This window comes from Sardina pilchardus, chromosome 20 (genome assembly GCF_963854185.1).
Source record: "Sardina pilchardus chromosome 20, fSarPil1.1, whole genome shotgun sequence".
In the NCBI taxonomy this organism is placed as follows: Eukaryota; Metazoa; Chordata; class Actinopteri; order Clupeiformes; family Clupeidae; genus Sardina; species Sardina pilchardus.
Window position 1 is genome coordinate 2,644,166 of NC_085013.1, and position 17,962 is coordinate 2,662,127.

Here is a 17,962-nt window from a genome sequence, read left to right on the forward strand (position 1 = left end):
GTGTGTGTGTGTGTGTGTGTGTGTGTATGAGGTAATTGCTTTTCCTTTGTATGACCTTCGTACCTTAATGATATGTGTTGGACGAGTAGCATTTTGCACTAGGTAATATGTGAGTGTGTGTGTGAATGTGCGTGGGTGTGATGTGCGTGGGTGTGTGTCCGTGCATGTGTGTGAGAGAGAGTGTGTGAGTGTGTGAGTGCGCTTCAGTGGAAAGTAGGGAGTGCCCACACAGCTGGCTCTAAACTAAATGCCAGAGCTGACCTTTCGGCATGGCAACGCCGTTTGATCCCACGCATAACCCAGCCGCCACCGCCGTCGTCTCCCCCCCGACTCCCCACTCCCCCGAGCTCACCTCCGGCCAAAAGCTGCCGAATTTCACCTCCTCACGTCCTCCTCCGCATGCCAAACCACCCGTGCGTAATGCGCTTCGAATGGAGTCATTTCCCATCAGGCCGCAAACAGATCGGCTTTTATTAAGCCGCTCTCTGTCGCTCCAGCCGTGCCCTATATCACATTATACCCTCTACGATTCAAACACCCCCGTTTTTTGGCCTCCAGCAGCACGCTAGCTAGCTAGCCGCCCACAGCCTCCCATTGTTATGATGGTCATGCTACATGCTAACTACTGCCCCCCCACGCTGAGACACATTACACCTCCCATGGGTGGCTGCTTAAGGTAATAGATACAAATCACCTGCCGGCTCCCCGGGACAAAGAGAGGCCTGTACCCCAGGGCTTCTATTATGATGGTGGGCTGGTGGGTTTTGTTTCGAGGTAGGGGAGCAACAGTAGGCCTGACTGAACTCGGTGTGGTTTCTGTTTTTTTTTTTTTTTTTGTGCTGAAGTCTAGTTTGAAGCTCTGCGTGTGTGCGTGTGTGCGTGTGAGTCAGTGATATATCGGATGATAAATCACTTTCATGTGCGGGTGAATATTGCATAGAGGTCGTGACGGTGACACCAGCAGGTATTCTTTTCGAGAATGACGAGTCGTTCGGCGAGTCACACTCGTCGGCGAGCTCCTTTGTGGGTTCTAGTCATCAGAACCGTTTGTGTTAGTGGACACCGCTGGCGTGAGATCCGTTCCCGTTGACACGACTGTCCTCGAATCGACCCGACTCACTGGAACCGCCACCTCGTCCTCGACGGCCTTTTTCAGCGTCCGCATCAGCTGTGGGGCAGCAGAGGTCACTCACATGGTCGATAAGTGGTCTTAAAAGACACCTCAGGGGCCTCCGATAACCTTCCCTACAAAGGGACAGTGGGAGTAGAGAGAGGTGGAAAGAGTGGAGGGGTGGGGTGGGGTGGGATTGGGGTAAGTAGAGGGGTGTTTGTGTGGAGGGACTAAGTGCTGAGGTATCTGTGTCAGTGCTTTCATCTCTCTGTGGCGAAACCTTTCAGCCCTCCAGTCCCCAAACAGAAGCAGAGCAGAATAGACGTCTGGCTGTTTTAGACAGATGCCCCTCTCTTCTTCTCCCACTATTGATTCTCAGTTCCTATGTGGCTCTGTTTGGATCTGACCCTGGACCTGTAGTGGCCTGATAACCCTGCTGTTGGTGTTTACCAACTATTCGTCTTTGTTTGTCTTTCAACATCTATGGGACGTGACTTCTGAAGGAGCAGGAAAAAAGATACCCAACACACACACACACCAGATAGCTTTGTAGCGGAGCGTATAAAATATTGAGTGCTGGAGGCTGATTATGTGTAGTCTGTGTGTGTCATGAGGACGTCCTGACGCGGCTATACGATCTCCTCTCCTGCGGCCAGTGCGCATGTGACATGTGACTGACCAATACAGGATGTGCGCCGTCTTGACATGGACACTGATTAGCGTCCAGCGGGGACCAGACATGGGTGGATTTTGACTGACCTGCGTGGACTCGTGCTCGGGATGACGAAAGCGCTTGTGTCATCACTTGAAACGGCTACTTTGTCCCAGTTCTTTTTTTCAGTGATGTCATGTCGTGTTGATTGCATGACTGTTGATGTGTAACCATGTTGCTGGGGTTTGCTGTCAGGAGGGATTCATGTGTTTTCAATGTGACTTCTGCTAATCTCTTTTTCCTCTTCTCTTCTCTTCTCTTCTCTTCTCGTCTCTTCTCAGGGGGTCCTAGACAAAGCCAGCTGAGTTAACCCGAAGGCCGGGGGCAAGACGTGAGCCCGACCCCGAATCGCCGTCGCCGTACGTCGTCGCCGTCGTCGCCATGGCGCCGCGCAAGCGTCCGGCGCGCGGCCTGTCCTTCATCTTCTGCTGCTTCAAGAGCAGCAGCCACCCGGAGATCACCTACCGCCTGCGCCACGACAGCAGCTTCACCCTGCAGACCATGGAGCCCGCTCTGCCCATGCCGCCCGCCGACGAGCTGGACGCCATGTTCTCCGAGCTGGTGGTACGTGTCGGGCACAGGACGGGCTCAGGGGGGTGGGGGGATGGGCGGCGGATTATCCATGTTTTCATGTTGTTTATTTGGGGGGCTTTAACTGAGATAGGACAGTTGGTCATTGACAGGAAATGAGTGGGAAAGAGCGCTGGAGGCCGCAGGTTGGAATTGAACCCGAGTTTTTAAATCCAATTGTATGGAATGTGCCGCTTGTCCAGGTTTTGACCAGGTTTTTATGTCTGTCGTTATTAACTGTCCTTCCTGCACTGAAAGTTGATCCTTTTTCAGTGTTGTTCTGCTTGTCATGTTCATGAGGAAGTTCACTGGAATCAAATTTGAGTATCTCTCTCTCTGATCATTTCAGAGCTACTCCTCAACGTCTTTCCCTTTCTTTTCTCTCTCTCACCCTTTCTCTCAAATTCAAATTCAAATTCAAAGATGCTTTATTGGCATGACAAATAAGATATTCATGTTGTCAAAGGAGTCATACAAATGTACAGTACTGTATATCATAGTGTAACAATAACACAGAAACATAATAATACATACAGTATATACACTGTGCTCTGTCTCTCTCTCTCTCTCTCTCTCTCTCTTTATGGGGTTCACTGTTACTGTTACCACATGCACTAACATTGACTTTTCCAAACTGGCCAGTTTCTGGGACCGGGGTCTGAAAGTTTGAAAGGTGACTTAGAAGGTTGGGATAAAGCCTTTGTTTTTATGTCTGAAATATGAGTTGTATGGCGGATCATGCCTGAGGATATGGTAGTCAAAACCCCTAGCGTCGGCCATGAGGCTAATGTTAACATAAAGCGCTATCACAGAAGTAATCAGACTGAACTGTCCACCTGAGTAAGAAAAACATACGCTAACGTCTGATTAGATCAGACAGATCTGGAAGATATTGTTGTTTTTTTTTCTATTTCAAAACACCAAAAAGTGTGAATACAAGTGGCGTAATGTGTTTCAAACAAAGCTAAAGAGTTCAGACAAGTGGTTGGACAGCTTCCACGTTGAAAGCGATACCTGTCTTCAAGCGATTTCTCTTCTGGCATTAGCAACGACAGTGATTGGTAAACAAACATAAGGAGCCCTACCCTTCCAGTCTGAGTACACGTGCACGTGCCCGTAGATTCTCCCCAGACACGTGCACATGTCGTGCACCTCCCAAAACCCTCCGATTTAGTTTGTCAAACGGCTATTTGCTTTCAACAGCCTGAGTCCGCTGTTGTGGCCTCAAAAAGCTCTGTACTGAATGAGAGGTTATCAGTCACGTAGTCCACGGGCAGGCAGACGGATTGCTGTTGCTCACACTCCTCCATAAGGAGGAGGAGAGAGGTGATGAGAGGCCTGGATGGGCTTCTCACTCCCTCCTTCCCTCCTTCTGTCTCGCTTTATCTCCCTCCCTGTCTCTGTCACTCCCTCCTTCCCTCCTTCCATCTCTTCTTCTCTCCCTCTCTCTCTCTCTCTCTCTCTCTCTCAGTGTCTTCCGTTCCCCAGACAGGCTGGCCATTCTCCTCTAATGACCCATTAAGGACAGTCATACAAAAGGAGCTCATCTCCTCATTACCTCCCCAGACTCCATTCACAGGATCTGCCTTTTGCTTTACTTACTCTCTCTCTCTCTCTCTCTCTCTCTCTTTCTCCCTCTCACTCCCTTTCTTTACCTTGCCTATTTCTTATCCCACTTTGTCTTCCTGATGTTTTTCATCCCTCTGTCTCTCTCTTTTCGCACTCTTTCTCTCTCTTTATTTACTACCCGTTTCTTATTCCACTTTCTATTCCTCTTGTTTTTCATCTCCCTCTTTCTCCCTTCTCCCTTTTTCTCTGTCTCTCTCTCTCTCTCTCTCTTTATTTACCACCCTTATTTCTTATTCCACTTTGTCTTTCTCTTTCTCTTTCTCATGTTTTTATCCCTTTATCTCTCTCTTCTCTCTTTTCTGGCTATTTCTCCTTCTTTATTTACCACCCCTGTGTCTTATTCCACTTTCTCTTCCTCTTCCTCGTGTTTTTCATTCCCCTTCTCTTTCTCTCTGCCCGTATCCTGCATTTCTCTCAATCTCTCTCTCTCTCTGTCCTTTCGCTTTCTGTCGCTCGCTCTTTCATGTGTATGAGAAAGAGAGAGAGAGCGTGTGTGATTGATATCTGATGCGCTGCCATTCTTCCATCATCCATGATAGCTATATGGGCCGTTAAGGCTGCACCCCCCCCCCCACACACACACATACACACGCATACCGACCCCCACCCCAGCCAACCACCCTCCCACACCCACCCACGCAGTGTGGCACGCGCTCAATGGCATCCCTCTCTCCACCGGGCCCTGCTCAGCAGACCCCAGGGCCCACCTGCTGACTGACCGCTCCGCAGGCCATTGTGTCCCTAAAGAGCTGCGCTCACAAAAGCGGCCCCGGGACAGAGATGTCAAACAGTGTCAGGCTAACGCTGCCGCCGTTGTCCTAAACACACGTCTCCAAACAGGGGGCCCCTCTGTCCAGCGAGGGCCCCCCATGAAGGGGCAGCTTCTGCCTAAGCAGCACTTTAGCTCACTCATCATGCTGCTGTTGAAAGAAGAGACATGGATGGGCCCTTGTTGCTATTTTTTGCCTATTTGCTAAATTGCTGTGTGCGTGTGCGTGTGCGTGTGTGTGTGTGTGTGTGTGTGTAGCCCAGGTGAGAGTGTCTAAATGGAGCAACAGTTTTTTTCTTCTCTTTTTTGACTTTTAAACACGGTAGTCAAAGGCTGGATCTACTCCAAAGCATCGAAAACAAGCGAAAAGCTTAGGCATAAGAATAGATGGAATTTGTATTATAGCTCACAATAGTTTTGCCACATTTTAGTTGATGTTGCGAATATATTTGTGTATTCTATGCTCGTAACATGGCGAAGAGAGCGCCCACAGTGTAGTCAGAGAGAGAACACAGAGGCAGCCTGCTCTGTTTCAAGTGTCTCACCCAACAGCTGATGTCTTCAAATAGACCACGACAAACAGATGATAAAAATGGACTGGGCTGACAGGGGGGTTGGCTTTCTGTTGCATTTGCACCTTCCCTCCACATAAATGAACTGTCAACATTTGATGTATGCGCTGCCCTCCCCTCCAATAACCGTGTCCCCAGAGACCGACCGACTCTGGCCCTGTGGTAGTTTAGCGCACCCATACGCACACACACACACACACACACACACACACACACACACACACACACACACACACACACACACACACGCAGGCCTGTACTGTAGGTCCAAGTGAGGACAAGTGATTGTTGAAAGCTGTCATTCTTTAGGCTGTCTCTGTGGTTCTCTATCTCTCTCGAGATCTGGAGAGGGAGATAGTGAAAACATGGAGCTAGAGAGAGAGAGAGAGAGAGGGAGGAAGGGAGGAGATGGGAAGGGGGGAGGGAGAAGAGACAGAAGGTGTTAGAGAGAGGGAAGCGCACAGATCTGGATAAGATCGACCTCTGGCCCCGACACATCGCGCTGGAGATGGGGCATCTGGCGCTGGCGTGACGCGAGATCTCTGGTATGCGTGTGTGCGCATGCATGACCGTTTAAGGTTTGGGGGTCGACGCTGCGCTACATCCAGGCACCTCCTTGTCATTGTCAGCCGCCTTTTGTCTGTCTCCTGCTGCCCTACTTCTCTCCAGCTCTTCTTCCTCTCTCTCCCTCTCTCTCTATCTCTCTATCTATCTCCCCCTCTCTATCTCCCCCCTCTCTCTCTCTATCTCTCTATCTATCTCCCCCTCTCTATCTCCCCCCTCTCTCTCTCTATCTCTCTCTCTCTCTCTATCTCCCCCCTCTCTGTCTGTATGTCTCTCTCTATCTATCTATCTCTCTCTCCCTTTCTCTCTCTCTCTCTTCTCTCTTCTCTCCCTCTCTCTCTCTCTCTCTCTCTCTCTCTCTCCTTGTCCCTCTTTCTGTCTTTGTCAGCTATTTCCTCTGCGGAAAAGATAGGGTCGGATGATCTTTAAGAAGAAAGAAAGAAAGAAACAAAGAGAGAGAGAGAGAGGGAGAACAAAAGAGAGAGACAGAGAGCGGATGAAAAACAGAGAGGGAATCAGTAACATGGCTTCTTAATGGCATTAATAACATGCACATGACTCTAATAGACTTATAGCACTCAAACATCTGGATCGAATGGGACTCGGTTCCTTGGGCGAGACAGTGAGGGTGGAACACTCGGCTCAGGCCGAGGCCAGAGGGCCGCTCAGGTAATAATTGAATGTTTCCATCGCTCGGCCCGTTTGGCAGCCGTGGCGGAATTTGCACCTCATATCCCAAGGAATTGTGGGATGCCTGATGCCCCGTGCAAAACGATTACACGTCAAGTGGCCGGTTGTGAATGGGATGAAGTGTGGCAGAGTGTGTGTGTGTGTGTGTGTGTGTGTGTGGTTTGTTCTCTCTGTGGGGTACGGGTGTGAGGTTAGGCCAGTACAGACTGTCAGGTGTCTTGGGTAACGTTTTTCTGTGTCAATGACGTGCTTACCTAAAGAAAAACATCCACGGACTAGGTGTGATCTGATATATCGTCCAACCTCTCATTTGAGATACTTTTGGTTTTGTAAGTGTGTTTTTCACATGGCAAGTGGTCAGAATCTTGGGTATTGGGGTGTCTGGGTTCTTAACGTGCAGTTTTACGTGTCCCTTTTGGACTTTGCTTTTGATGTTCTAGAACATTCACCAGGCATGAAATTGTTCTTTGCATTTAATGTAAGCAATGGCTAGCCAAATATTTAGTCAGCGCACCAAAATAATTCAGGAGCGCTGGTGTGCTTTTTTAAGAATCATTTTCTTCCACTCGAGTTGAGCCTGTCAACATAGTCACTCTGATAGTTTACATCAGAAATTCCATGAGTGTTATAAGCTGAACAGCCTTTTAACATTGCACCTTTATGCATGTTAAATGGACTGTAAATAACTTAAGCTATGTCAAGTTCCAGGGTTGGCTTGTAGACGGCACATTACTGCTGTGTAATAACTGTTATCTGACATGTGCAGTATGTCTGTCTACACACTGTTTGACATGTGTCTGGGTTGATGTGTGTTTTAATGAACCTGCTGTTGATGCTAAATTGTCTGTGTTCTCTCTCTCTTCTTTCCTCTCCTCTCCTCTCCTCTCCTCTCTTCTCTCCTCTCCGCTTCTCTCCCTCTCTCTCTCTCTCCTCTCCTCTCCTCTTCTCTCTCTCTCCTCTCCTCTGACAGGATGAGTTGGACCTCACAGAGAAACACAGGGAGGCCATGTTTGCGCTCCCAGCCGAGAAGAAGTGGCAGATCTACTGCAGCAAGAAGAAAGTGAGTCGGCCTCTTTGTCTCTCTGCCTTCCTGGCTGTCAGTCAGTCTCCTGGGCACTTTCTCACACACTCTTCCCCTTTCCTCTCCTTTGTTGTTGTCTCGCAACTGTCTCTGTGGGTGGTGTGTGTCTGTGTATGTGTGTGACGAGGTGTGTCTGTGCATGTGTGTATTGAGGTGTGTCTGTGAATGTGTGCGTGTGTCTGTGTGTGTGCGTGTGTGCTGAGGTGTGTCTATGTGTGTATGCATGCGCTTGTGTCATAGCGCATGCATTGCTGCAGAACCAGTCTTTCTGATGTGTGTGTGTATCTGTCTGTGTGTGTGTGTGCGTGCGTGCGTGCATGTCTGTGTATGTGTGTGTGTGTGTGTGTGTGTGTGTGTGTGTGTGTGTGTGTGTGTGTGTGTGTGTGTGTGTGTGTGTGTGTGTGTGTGTGTGTGTGTGTGTGTGTGTGTGTGTGTGTGTGTGTGTGTGTGTGTGTGTGTGTGTGTGGTATGGGTGTGTTTATGATCTGTGTGAGCCAGAGTGTGAGCGGAACAGGCTCAGGGATATGGGCAGCAGTGGGAGGGAATGCCTCAGAGGCCAGAGCATGACAATGAATGCGTAGAAAATAAAAAGGTGAATTTCCCCTCTCTCTCTCTCTTCCTCTCTCCCTCTCTCTTTCTCTCTTTCTCTCTCTCTTTCTCTCTTCATTCTGAAAATACTTTCATTCAAATGGAGACAAATGAGCTGCCCTTCAAGTCTCCAGGAAAAGTGAAGGGAGAATAGAGTGAGGGAGGGAGGGAGGGAGGGAGGGAAGGAGAGAGAGAGAGAGAGAAGGAAAGGAGAGAAAAGGAGAAAGGGGAAAAGTCATAGAGAAAGGAAAGGACATGGAAGGAGGGATGCAGAGAGAGTGTGGAGAAGAGAGAGAAAAACAGCAACAGAGAAAGAGAGAGGTAGAAGTAGAGGAGAAAGGGACAGAGAGAGAGAGAGAGAGAAAGAAAGAGAGAGAAGAGGGTGAGCCAGGGCGAAAGAAAGACGGAGAGAAAGAAATCGAAAGCGAGCCGTGAAGGAGCTCCTTTATTCTGGCTGCCAGACCAAACATGGGCCAACCAACCTCAACAAGCACGGCACTCCTCTCCCTCTCTCCCTCCCTCCTTCCCTCCCTCCATCCCTCTCTCCCTCTCTCCTTCCTCTCTCCTTCCTCTCTCTCCCTCCTCTCCAACTGGCCGTCACATCAAAGCCCTCCTCTCTAGTCCAGTTACCCCCCCCCCCTCTCCGCGGCCCCCACCTCTGCTGGCGTTCGGCAGGCCCGGCTAGCTCTACCTAGCATCGGAGGGAGCTGTTTGCTTTAAAAGCTCTGTTTCCTGCCGAGCCATCTCATCTGTCACGGAGGGGAACGCATAAATCTCCCGCCGAGAGCCAAGCGCGGTGAAGTCGAAGTCTGCCCTTGCACTTTGATTAGCTCTCCTTTGTGCTGTACCTTTGCTACACACACACACACTCGTGCGCACACACACTCGCACACACGCACATACACTCACAGACACTCACACACACACACACACACACACACACACACTCTCTCTCACTCTCTCTCTCTCTCTCTCACACACACACACAGACACACATACACACACACACACACAGTGTCAACACAGAGGGAGAAAAGCTTTCCCCCTGACTGCGTAGGGGAGGAACAGAAGGCCTACAGAAGTGACATTAAGAGATGTCATTAGCATTGGATAAAGACATCCTGTTATTCTGGCCAGTGTGAAGTGCTCTGCTCACTTGCATTGCTAATGGAGATGGTGAACAGCAGCTACTGTTCAAAGGCTCTGTAAGTTCACAGGGGGAGTTGCGCTCACTGAACAGAGGCCAACTGACCATAGTGAACGTATTGTTGTTTAGCAATAGCTTGTCTTTGTCACCTACCGTAAACATCTTAAGGTTAAAAAGGTCTTTAGGATAAAGCAGGACGATTTCAATAGTCATTCTCATTCTCAGTCAGTCATTTTCATTGTCAAATTAGGGTAATTAAAAAAGATAACTATTTCAGATGTTTGATCAAATAGGTCTTTTCCACCGACAGAGAACCGGCTCCAACACTTTGGTTCGGAGCTTGAACCAAAAAATAATTGGTTTTCCCTGCGAACTGCAGTGTGCGTGTCGGCAGACGTTAACGCTATTTTACAAAGCTAATTTCTGTCATTTCTACGGGACAACTGTCACATACTTGCACTCTTGGTTCAGTTCAAAACTAGTGGAAATGCAGCCTGGTCACTAGATAGCACATGGCTCAAAGAATTCCGAATTCCAGTTCAAGAACGGGTTTGCTTTCGATGGAAAAACGCATATACAGTAATGGCTCCCTGTAATACCGCCAACCTAACTTACAGTAATCAGTAATCTTACAGTACGGTAGTCTTTAGAACGTATGTGTTACTAGTTTCCCACTGCCACCATGTTGCCATGGATGTCTGTCTGTCGGGGACTCCATGTTTTTGGGATTCTGTGTCTCCTCCCTTGCAAGTGCGGCGGGTGACACTATGGAAAGAGGAGCCGTAGGAGGCAGAAAAGTGTTTTCAGTTTGGGGGAAATTCTTCAGATGTTTGCCAGCTAGGTAATTCCCTCCTCTTGTTTCCGAGAACGGCTGAGTTTGTGGTTTGAAGCAGGTTCTGTCTCGGGGCCCGGCCCACACTGAGCATCTGCTAGCAATCGGACAGAACCGGCAGCTTTTCTGGAGGTGTTCTGCATGGCCAGAAAGAAGTGCCTCGAAGAACTTAAGTACATGTGGAGGCGATTGGAGTCGATTCTCTCACCTGGGACAGGAGTGGAGTGAATCTTGGATATCTGCAAATCTGTTTGAAATAAAAACCAGTTTGTATATCGTCTTCCATGCACAGTTGTGTGAACGACCCAATTCATAGTTCATGCAAAACATTTCTCATCTCATTATTCGTCTCCAAAAGCAAATAGTCATGCTTTCATTGTAGTTGTACATTGCAGACTTAGCACATCATAGACACAAGAAGTCATAAATACACACACACATACACCCACACACACACACGCTCACGCACACGCACACACACTCACACACTCAGACACACTCGCACACACACGCACACGCACACACACACATACACTCAGACACACTCGCGCACTCACACACACACTCACTCTGCTGCTTGGCCCAAATGAAGTCATGCTAAGTCACCCCATAAGCACAATAGCTCAACCCAGAGCAGACCCGGCGCCAGGTACGGCTGCACAGCTTGCGGGGCTGAGCTGAGCTGAGCTGAGCTGAGCTGAGCTGTTATGTAGCGGGCCTAGCTGTCTCGCCGCTGCCTTATTCCCCACGCGAGGCGAGTGAGACCGCGTCTGTGAGTGCAGCCCCCCTCCACCCACCCACCCCCTCTCTCTCAGACGCTCTCAGCCCCCGAGCCAGCGACACTCCGTCTCCGCGAAGTGCTCGGCCAGGGTCTGGTTCCCATTCGCAGCCTCTCCAGTGCACTAGTTAGTGGTTAAGTGGGCTCCTTTCCTGGATCCCGTGGGTCTCTGCAGCAGTGGGCCCGCCGCGCCGGCTGTAAGCTCCGCACACCTGCAGTGTCTCCATAAAACCGTCCCCTCACTGATGGTCTGCAGGCCCAGCTCTGTCTTTGTGTGCCTGTGTGCCTGTGTGCCTGTGTGTGTGTGTGTGTGTGTGTGTGTGTGTGTGTGTCTGTTTATTTGTGTGTGTGTTCATGATTATTTGTGTGTGCGTACATGTGCGTGTGTGTGTGTGTGTGTGTGTGTTTATTTGTGTGTGTACATGATTATTTGTGTGTGTGTGAGTGTGAGTGTTCATAAAAAGGAGAGTGCCTCCTTGCACCTCCTGTTTGCCTCTGGTGTTCTGTCTTTATTTTAACACTCTTAGCTTCCTGTACTTGTCATCAGACGTACTCATCTGTGTTCTACCTCTCCTTGCTGTGGCCCTTTTTTTCGAACTTTTCTCTGTCTCTATCTCTCTTTCACTCGTGCAGATGACTGTGTGATTGAGTCTCGGCCTCTCTCTCTCCCACCCTCAGGTTAACTTCCACAGCCCTAAACTCTCCGACTAAATTGCATAATTGGCTATAAAACTATAGGCGCACTTGTTAAGATTGACAACAAGAATTCCAGGGAACGTAGCGTAGAGCGTGGGGCTGTTTATGAGGTTCTTGTAGCCCCCACACATTGGCGACCCCAACCCACCCCCCTTCCAAAACGCCCCCCCCCCCCCTTCAAACTCACACAGAGTTAGGGTCAGAACTTACATAAATCACTGAGATTTGCAAATAGCCCTATACTCAATGGTATTGTTTTCCAGACTTAAATGGTCAGTTATTTGGCTTTTTAAAAGGGTGGGTTTCATTGCAAATGTGAAGGATATTGGCACACATTAGACATTCTCTCAGACTCCCAGTGTTTTAGCAGAAACGTTATTTCAAATAGATCCCAAGAGGTTCATCACTCAGTGCTAACAGTCTGCCAGCTCACGAGGAGAACAAACCAACAGGTGTGTGATGGAGAGATAGAGAATGAGAGGGAGAAAGAGAGAGAGAGAGAGATTGAGAGAGAGGGGGAGGGTGGTGAAAAGGAAAATATAAAGTGTAGAGTCAATGGATATAGAGGTGTGTGAGAGAAAGTGAGGAGAGATGGAGAAGAAAAAGCAGAAGAATAACTTGTAGCAAATGGAGCCGTGGCTAACATAGCAAATCGAGCCGTGGCTAACGTAATATAGCAAACGTAGCAAACGGCGCCGTGGCTAACGTAACAAACAAATGAAGCCGTGGCTCACACAGCAAACAAAGCCATGGCTAATGTACATGTAGCAACTGTAGCAAACGGTGCAAACGGAGCGGTGGCTAATGTCGATGGGAGGGTAGGAGTTGAGAAAGAAAAGTAGGAAAGTGGAAAGGTAGAGAAGGTGGTGAGGGGTCTTGAAGCCGGAGGCTTGAGGAGAGGTGGAGAAGAAAGAGGGGGGGGAGGGTCAAAGGACAGAGAAGGCTTGTGGGAGGGGACATGACAGGGCAAGAGGAGACAACAGTCTGAAAGTAAATGAAAAAGGTAGAACAAGAAGAAAAGTAAAAGAAAGTAAAAGAAAGAGAGTTGATGATAAACGCAAAAGATGTGAAGAGGAGATGTGAAATGAGTGAGGTTTCACTCACACACATACACACACAAACACACACACACACACACACACACACACACACACACACACACACACACACACACACACACACACACACACACACACACACTCACATAAACACCACACACACAAACACACACACTTGAACAGGCCTGGAGCCCACAGCACAGTGTGGTGTAGCTGGAGGGGATTGTGGGAAAGCAGAGCTGTCCTGGTGGACGCTGGGGGTGGATCTCAGGCTTCCAGGGGCTTTACAGCTTTGGACCAGAACAGCGGACGGGTGGTGAGGAGGAGCCGGCCCAGTCTGGGAATGGATTGAAAAATTAAAGAGACTGACGTGTGTGTGTGTGTGTGTGTGTGTGTGTGTGTGTGTGTGTGTGTGTGTGTGCGCGCGCGCGCGCGTGTGTGTGTGTGTGTGTTCTGTGTGAGTGTGTGTGTGAGCTGGCCAAGCCCAAGTGCCGCATAGTATATCATGCATGTGAATATGTGTGTCTGAGTATGTACGTGTGTGTCAGTGTGTGTGTGTGTGTGTATGTGTATCTGTTTTTCAGCCAGTGTATTTATGTGTGAGCTATGTGGATAGACTTGTCCATAACTCTTCTCCGTTCTCCCACGCTTGCCTGTCTAGGAAACAGAGGAGAATAAGGGTGCGACCAGCTGGCCTGAATACTACATTGACCAGATCAACTCCATGGCAGCCGTAAGTATACACATATATGGAGATGTACATGTGAGAGTGCGATCAAGGCCATATACATTATATTCACGCGAGCCCTTTCCCTAGTCCCCCCATCTAAACAATGCCGTAAAACACTGAACTGACGGTGTTACAAACTTTACTGAAAGCGGGGCGTTTGAAAACCAAGAGAACCCATGTGGATTCATATTCATGGCAATAAGTCCTCAGGAATTCAAGCTGAGATGGAATATAGGACGCTTGGGGGGGTCTATGTTTTCACACACAGCCAGTGTACACAGTATAGCGGGCTGTTCCTTTAACACGACTGTTAGTATTGACTTTTATAGGGCCGTTAGTTTTCTGTTTGCTAACATTCTGTCATTCACTTTTATTCATGTGACTTAAGAGCGTGATTCAAAGCGAATGAGACAGCGAGCTGTAACGAGCCGTCCAAGGGTATTCCTCTTGGAATGGATTGCCACTTTTAAACCCACCTTATTATGCTACGGCAGTAACCCTGGCATTTTGGTAATATTAGTGTAAACTGTGGGAAATCAAGAGATTATCAGCTAGGTCATGGAAAGAAACACACTGTCCAAGTGCTGGATTAGACCATGTAGTGCTGCGTGTAACAGGAATTCGTTTAATTTTGTTGTTGAAATGAGTTTGAAAGGCATTTAAGTTTTGGTATGTGCCTGGTGGATGGTTATCAAGACTGAAAAAAAAAAACCGTCTCCAAGTCCCTCGCAGAGAAACAGAACGGAGTCTATTTCTGAGGCAATATCCTCTCTCTCTCCGGCAAGCAACACGGAGCCAGGGAGCCATCTAGCCAGGGCTTTGCACCGTAGCTGAGGGTTGGCTCAGAGTCGGCGCATTTTTGATAAGTGTTCAGCAGGCCAAATCTACTGTGTAGAGCTTTTCCAGTGTAATACAGACAGACTGTTTATCTTATCGCTGACAATCTAAACGAAATGAGGGAAATGTTGGTCATTAAGCTGTGAGACATGGATCTCTCTCCGTGCTCTCTCTCTCCCCCCACCTCTCTCTCTCTCTCTCTCTCTTTCTGCATTCTCTGGATGCTCTCCCAATCATAAACTAACATCCAGATTCCCATACTGAAACGAAAGAAGTGCTGAAGTGTTTTAGCCAAAAAAGCAGAGGAGATCAGATGAGAATCCATAAACTTGCACACACTGAGACACGCATACACACACACACACACACACACACACACACACACACACACACACACACACACACATTTAAACACAGACCCACACACACGCACACACATACACACTCAGAAATCCACTAACACACACACACACACACACACACACACACACACACACACACACCGAGACATATAAACACACACACACACACACACACACACACACACACACACACACACACACACACGCGCACACACACACAGCTGAGGAGTTTGTAGTCGTGCGATTTTCTCTGCTGCTTTACTGATTGCCTGGGTCATGGACACTGCCCCTCAGAGGTCCAGAAAAAGCCCAGCTTTCTGCTTAAAATAACACGGACCAAAGAGGCCAGTGTGTGTATGTAATGTCTGTCTATGTGTGTGTGTGTGTGTGTGTGTGTGTGTGTGTGTGTGTGTGAGTTTGACTGTCTGTGAGGAGGGCTTTTTATGAGTTTGTGTTTTTGTGTGGGAGTATGTGTGTATCTGAGTACACAAACATGGTATTTCGTGTATGTGTGTGCGTACATTTTTGTATGTGTGTGTGTGTGTGTGTGTGTGTGTGTATGTACGAGGGGGAGGGGTTGAGAGGCTGTCCCCCCCTCTGTTTGTCCACTGAACAGGACAAATGGTCTGAGAATCAGAGTTCAGCTTGTGGCTATAACTCTGTCTTTAACACAGACCCTCACACACACACACACACACACACACACACACACACACACACACACACACACACAAACACACATACACACATGCACACACACCCGTACACACACACTCACACACACACACACACACGCACACACACACACACACACACACACACACACACACCATACACACACTCACTCAGTCACTCCACATGAATTTCACACACCATTGCCTGAGATTCAGTAAGTGATGAGACGTTTATGTTTCAGCACATTAATTTCAGAGCCAATTTAACTGTCCCAGCTGTCATGAAGGCCTTCTCAGGTATGTCTGCGTGTGTGTGAGTGTGTGTGTGTGTGTGTGTGTGTAATGCTCTGTGAAGGCTTTGTACTGTCGTTCCCAATGGCTCTGTGTCCTCCCTGCAGAGGAAGACTCTCCTGGCGCTGGAGAAGGAGGACGAAGAAGAGCGGAACAAGACCATCGAGAGCCTGAAGACCGCGCTGCGCACGCAGCCCATGAGGTGAAAAAACACACTCCACACACACACACACACACACACACACACACAGGCACAGCACGCTAACACACTCACCCACTAACACACACGCGCTAACACTCACACGCACACACTCAAACAGGAGGTGGTATTGATTGTGTGACCTAATTAAATGACTCATTATAACCTCATACATGCTGATGACCTAGTATTTGGTATTTCAGTGTGAGTGTGTGTGTGCGCTCGTGTGTGTGTGTGTGTGTGTGTGTGTGCATGCGTGAGACACACAGTTTAGAGGGCCCATGCTGTGTTGATGGAAGCCAGGGCCATTTATCATCATTAGGCTGAGCTAATAGCTGATTCATCTCCAGTCCACCACTCTACTGTACCGCTGAGCTCGGCCGCTTCTAAAAGACACGCAGCCCACACAGACAGCTGCAGCACACTTGGACACTCTTAAGGAGCCTCAGCACATAGGCCACCACCATATAGCACAACAAACTACAGTACAGTCAAAGTACAGGCCGGGGCAGTCATGTTTTTTTGGAGAACGTTCGAGATGTTCGAGTTCACAGCATATATGTGGTTTCCACATTTCTTATTGAGCACTCTGCATCACTTATGCAGTGGGTCTTTGCATAAGCAGGCCACATGGTTACATAAGCACAACAACAGCACGACATAGAACACAGAATGCAGTGCTATGCTATTAAGCAAAACACAGTACAGTCATTTCCTGTGTATTAGCCGCATTGTGAATAAGTCGCAGGACAGTGTTTTATGCCAGTTAGAATAAATAAAACCATATTAATACCATAATACTTGCCCCCCGTGTATTAGCCTCATAGCTGAAGAATTTTTGCAAAATCAATGCATAAGCTGCGGCTAATTCTGATACAACACAACACAACAAAAAGCGCAACACACAACATGCTAACATCTTTTAAAGCAATACGGCTCTTATTTACATTAAGTCAACAACCTCTCAGTCAACCTTTGACCTCTGACCTGCGCGACCCCAGAGGTGTTGCCATTAGGTCACCGATGAACTTTCCCTGCTTCTCGAGTGTGTGTTTTCCCTGAGATAAATGGTGCCTGACCGTAACATGAAGATGTTTATGTTTCCACCGGCCCGTGTTTGCTCGGCATCAAAGCGGGACGTTTTTTTTTTTTTTTTTTTTTTTCTGCTGCTTTATTAAAGCTCGATGATGTTTGGACACATGCGTGTAATTGATGTCCAACCTGTGTTTTTGTAGCGCTGCGCAAACCAACACAAGAACCCCGATTCATTTGTTTTTCATTAGGCCTCAAAGGACGGAGAATTTGTTTATCGTTCTAACTTTAGAGGGATTTGTCTATTTCTGTCACAGGTATCTGGTTTTTGTGGCTGTAATAATTCGCTTAGCACGTTGTCGTTTTGTTTCAGAAATGGCTCATTCCTTTCCCAGATGAAACAAAACTGTAAATTAAGAAACGTTTTTTGCAAGGCTATGGTGTGAGAACTTATCCCATGGGTTAAATATGCGGTCACGTGTAACATGCTTCCTCTCACCCCTGCAGGTTTGTGACGCGCTTCATAGACCTGGATGGCCTGACATGCGTCCTCAACTTCCTCCGCACGATGGACTACGAGACGACAGAGTCTCAGATCCACACCTCCCTCATTGGCTGCATCAAAGCCCTCATGAACAACTCACAGGTACTGAACCTACCACACATGAACAACTCACAGGCACTGACAAGAGCAACTCACAGTACTGACATGACCAACTCACAGGCACTGAACCTACAGTACCACACACAAGCAACTCACAGGTACTGACACAAACAACTCACAGGTATTGACATGAACAACTCACAGGTACTGACATGAACAACTCACTCATACTGTACCCACCACATGAACAACTCAGGCACTGACATGAACAGCTCACAGGTACTGACCCTGCCAAACATGGCTGAAAGATCACTCTGGAGTTGATCTGGTGAAATGTGTTGAATCTGCTGCCATATCCTTTGAGTAGTCAATTCTCACAGGAAATCAAACTTCTGATTTTGTTCCGTGTGATCTTAGAACTCATTCTCTGAGTAAA

At 48.2% G+C, this 17,962-nt stretch overlaps 1 protein-coding gene across 4 annotated transcripts in view; it reads left to right on the forward strand.

Moving 5' to 3' along the window:
* The window catches only part of daam1a (dishevelled associated activator of morphogenesis 1a), a 78,212-nt gene that overhangs the window by 30,932 nt on the left and 29,318 nt on the right, over positions 1-17,962 (forward strand). For all 4 annotated transcript variants that reach the window (XM_062522124.1, XM_062522125.1, XM_062522123.1 and 1 more), the window contains exons 2-6: positions 2,105-2,387; positions 7,588-7,677; positions 13,459-13,530; positions 15,799-15,893; positions 17,430-17,568. In XM_062522124.1, coding sequence (XP_062378108.1) covers positions 2,205-2,387; positions 7,588-7,677; positions 13,459-13,530; positions 15,799-15,893; positions 17,430-17,568 — 579 coding nt within the window. In that variant the 5' untranslated portion in view covers positions 2,105-2,204. The remainder of the gene's footprint in view (positions 1-2,104; positions 2,388-7,587; positions 7,678-13,458; positions 13,531-15,798; positions 15,894-17,429; positions 17,569-17,962) is intronic.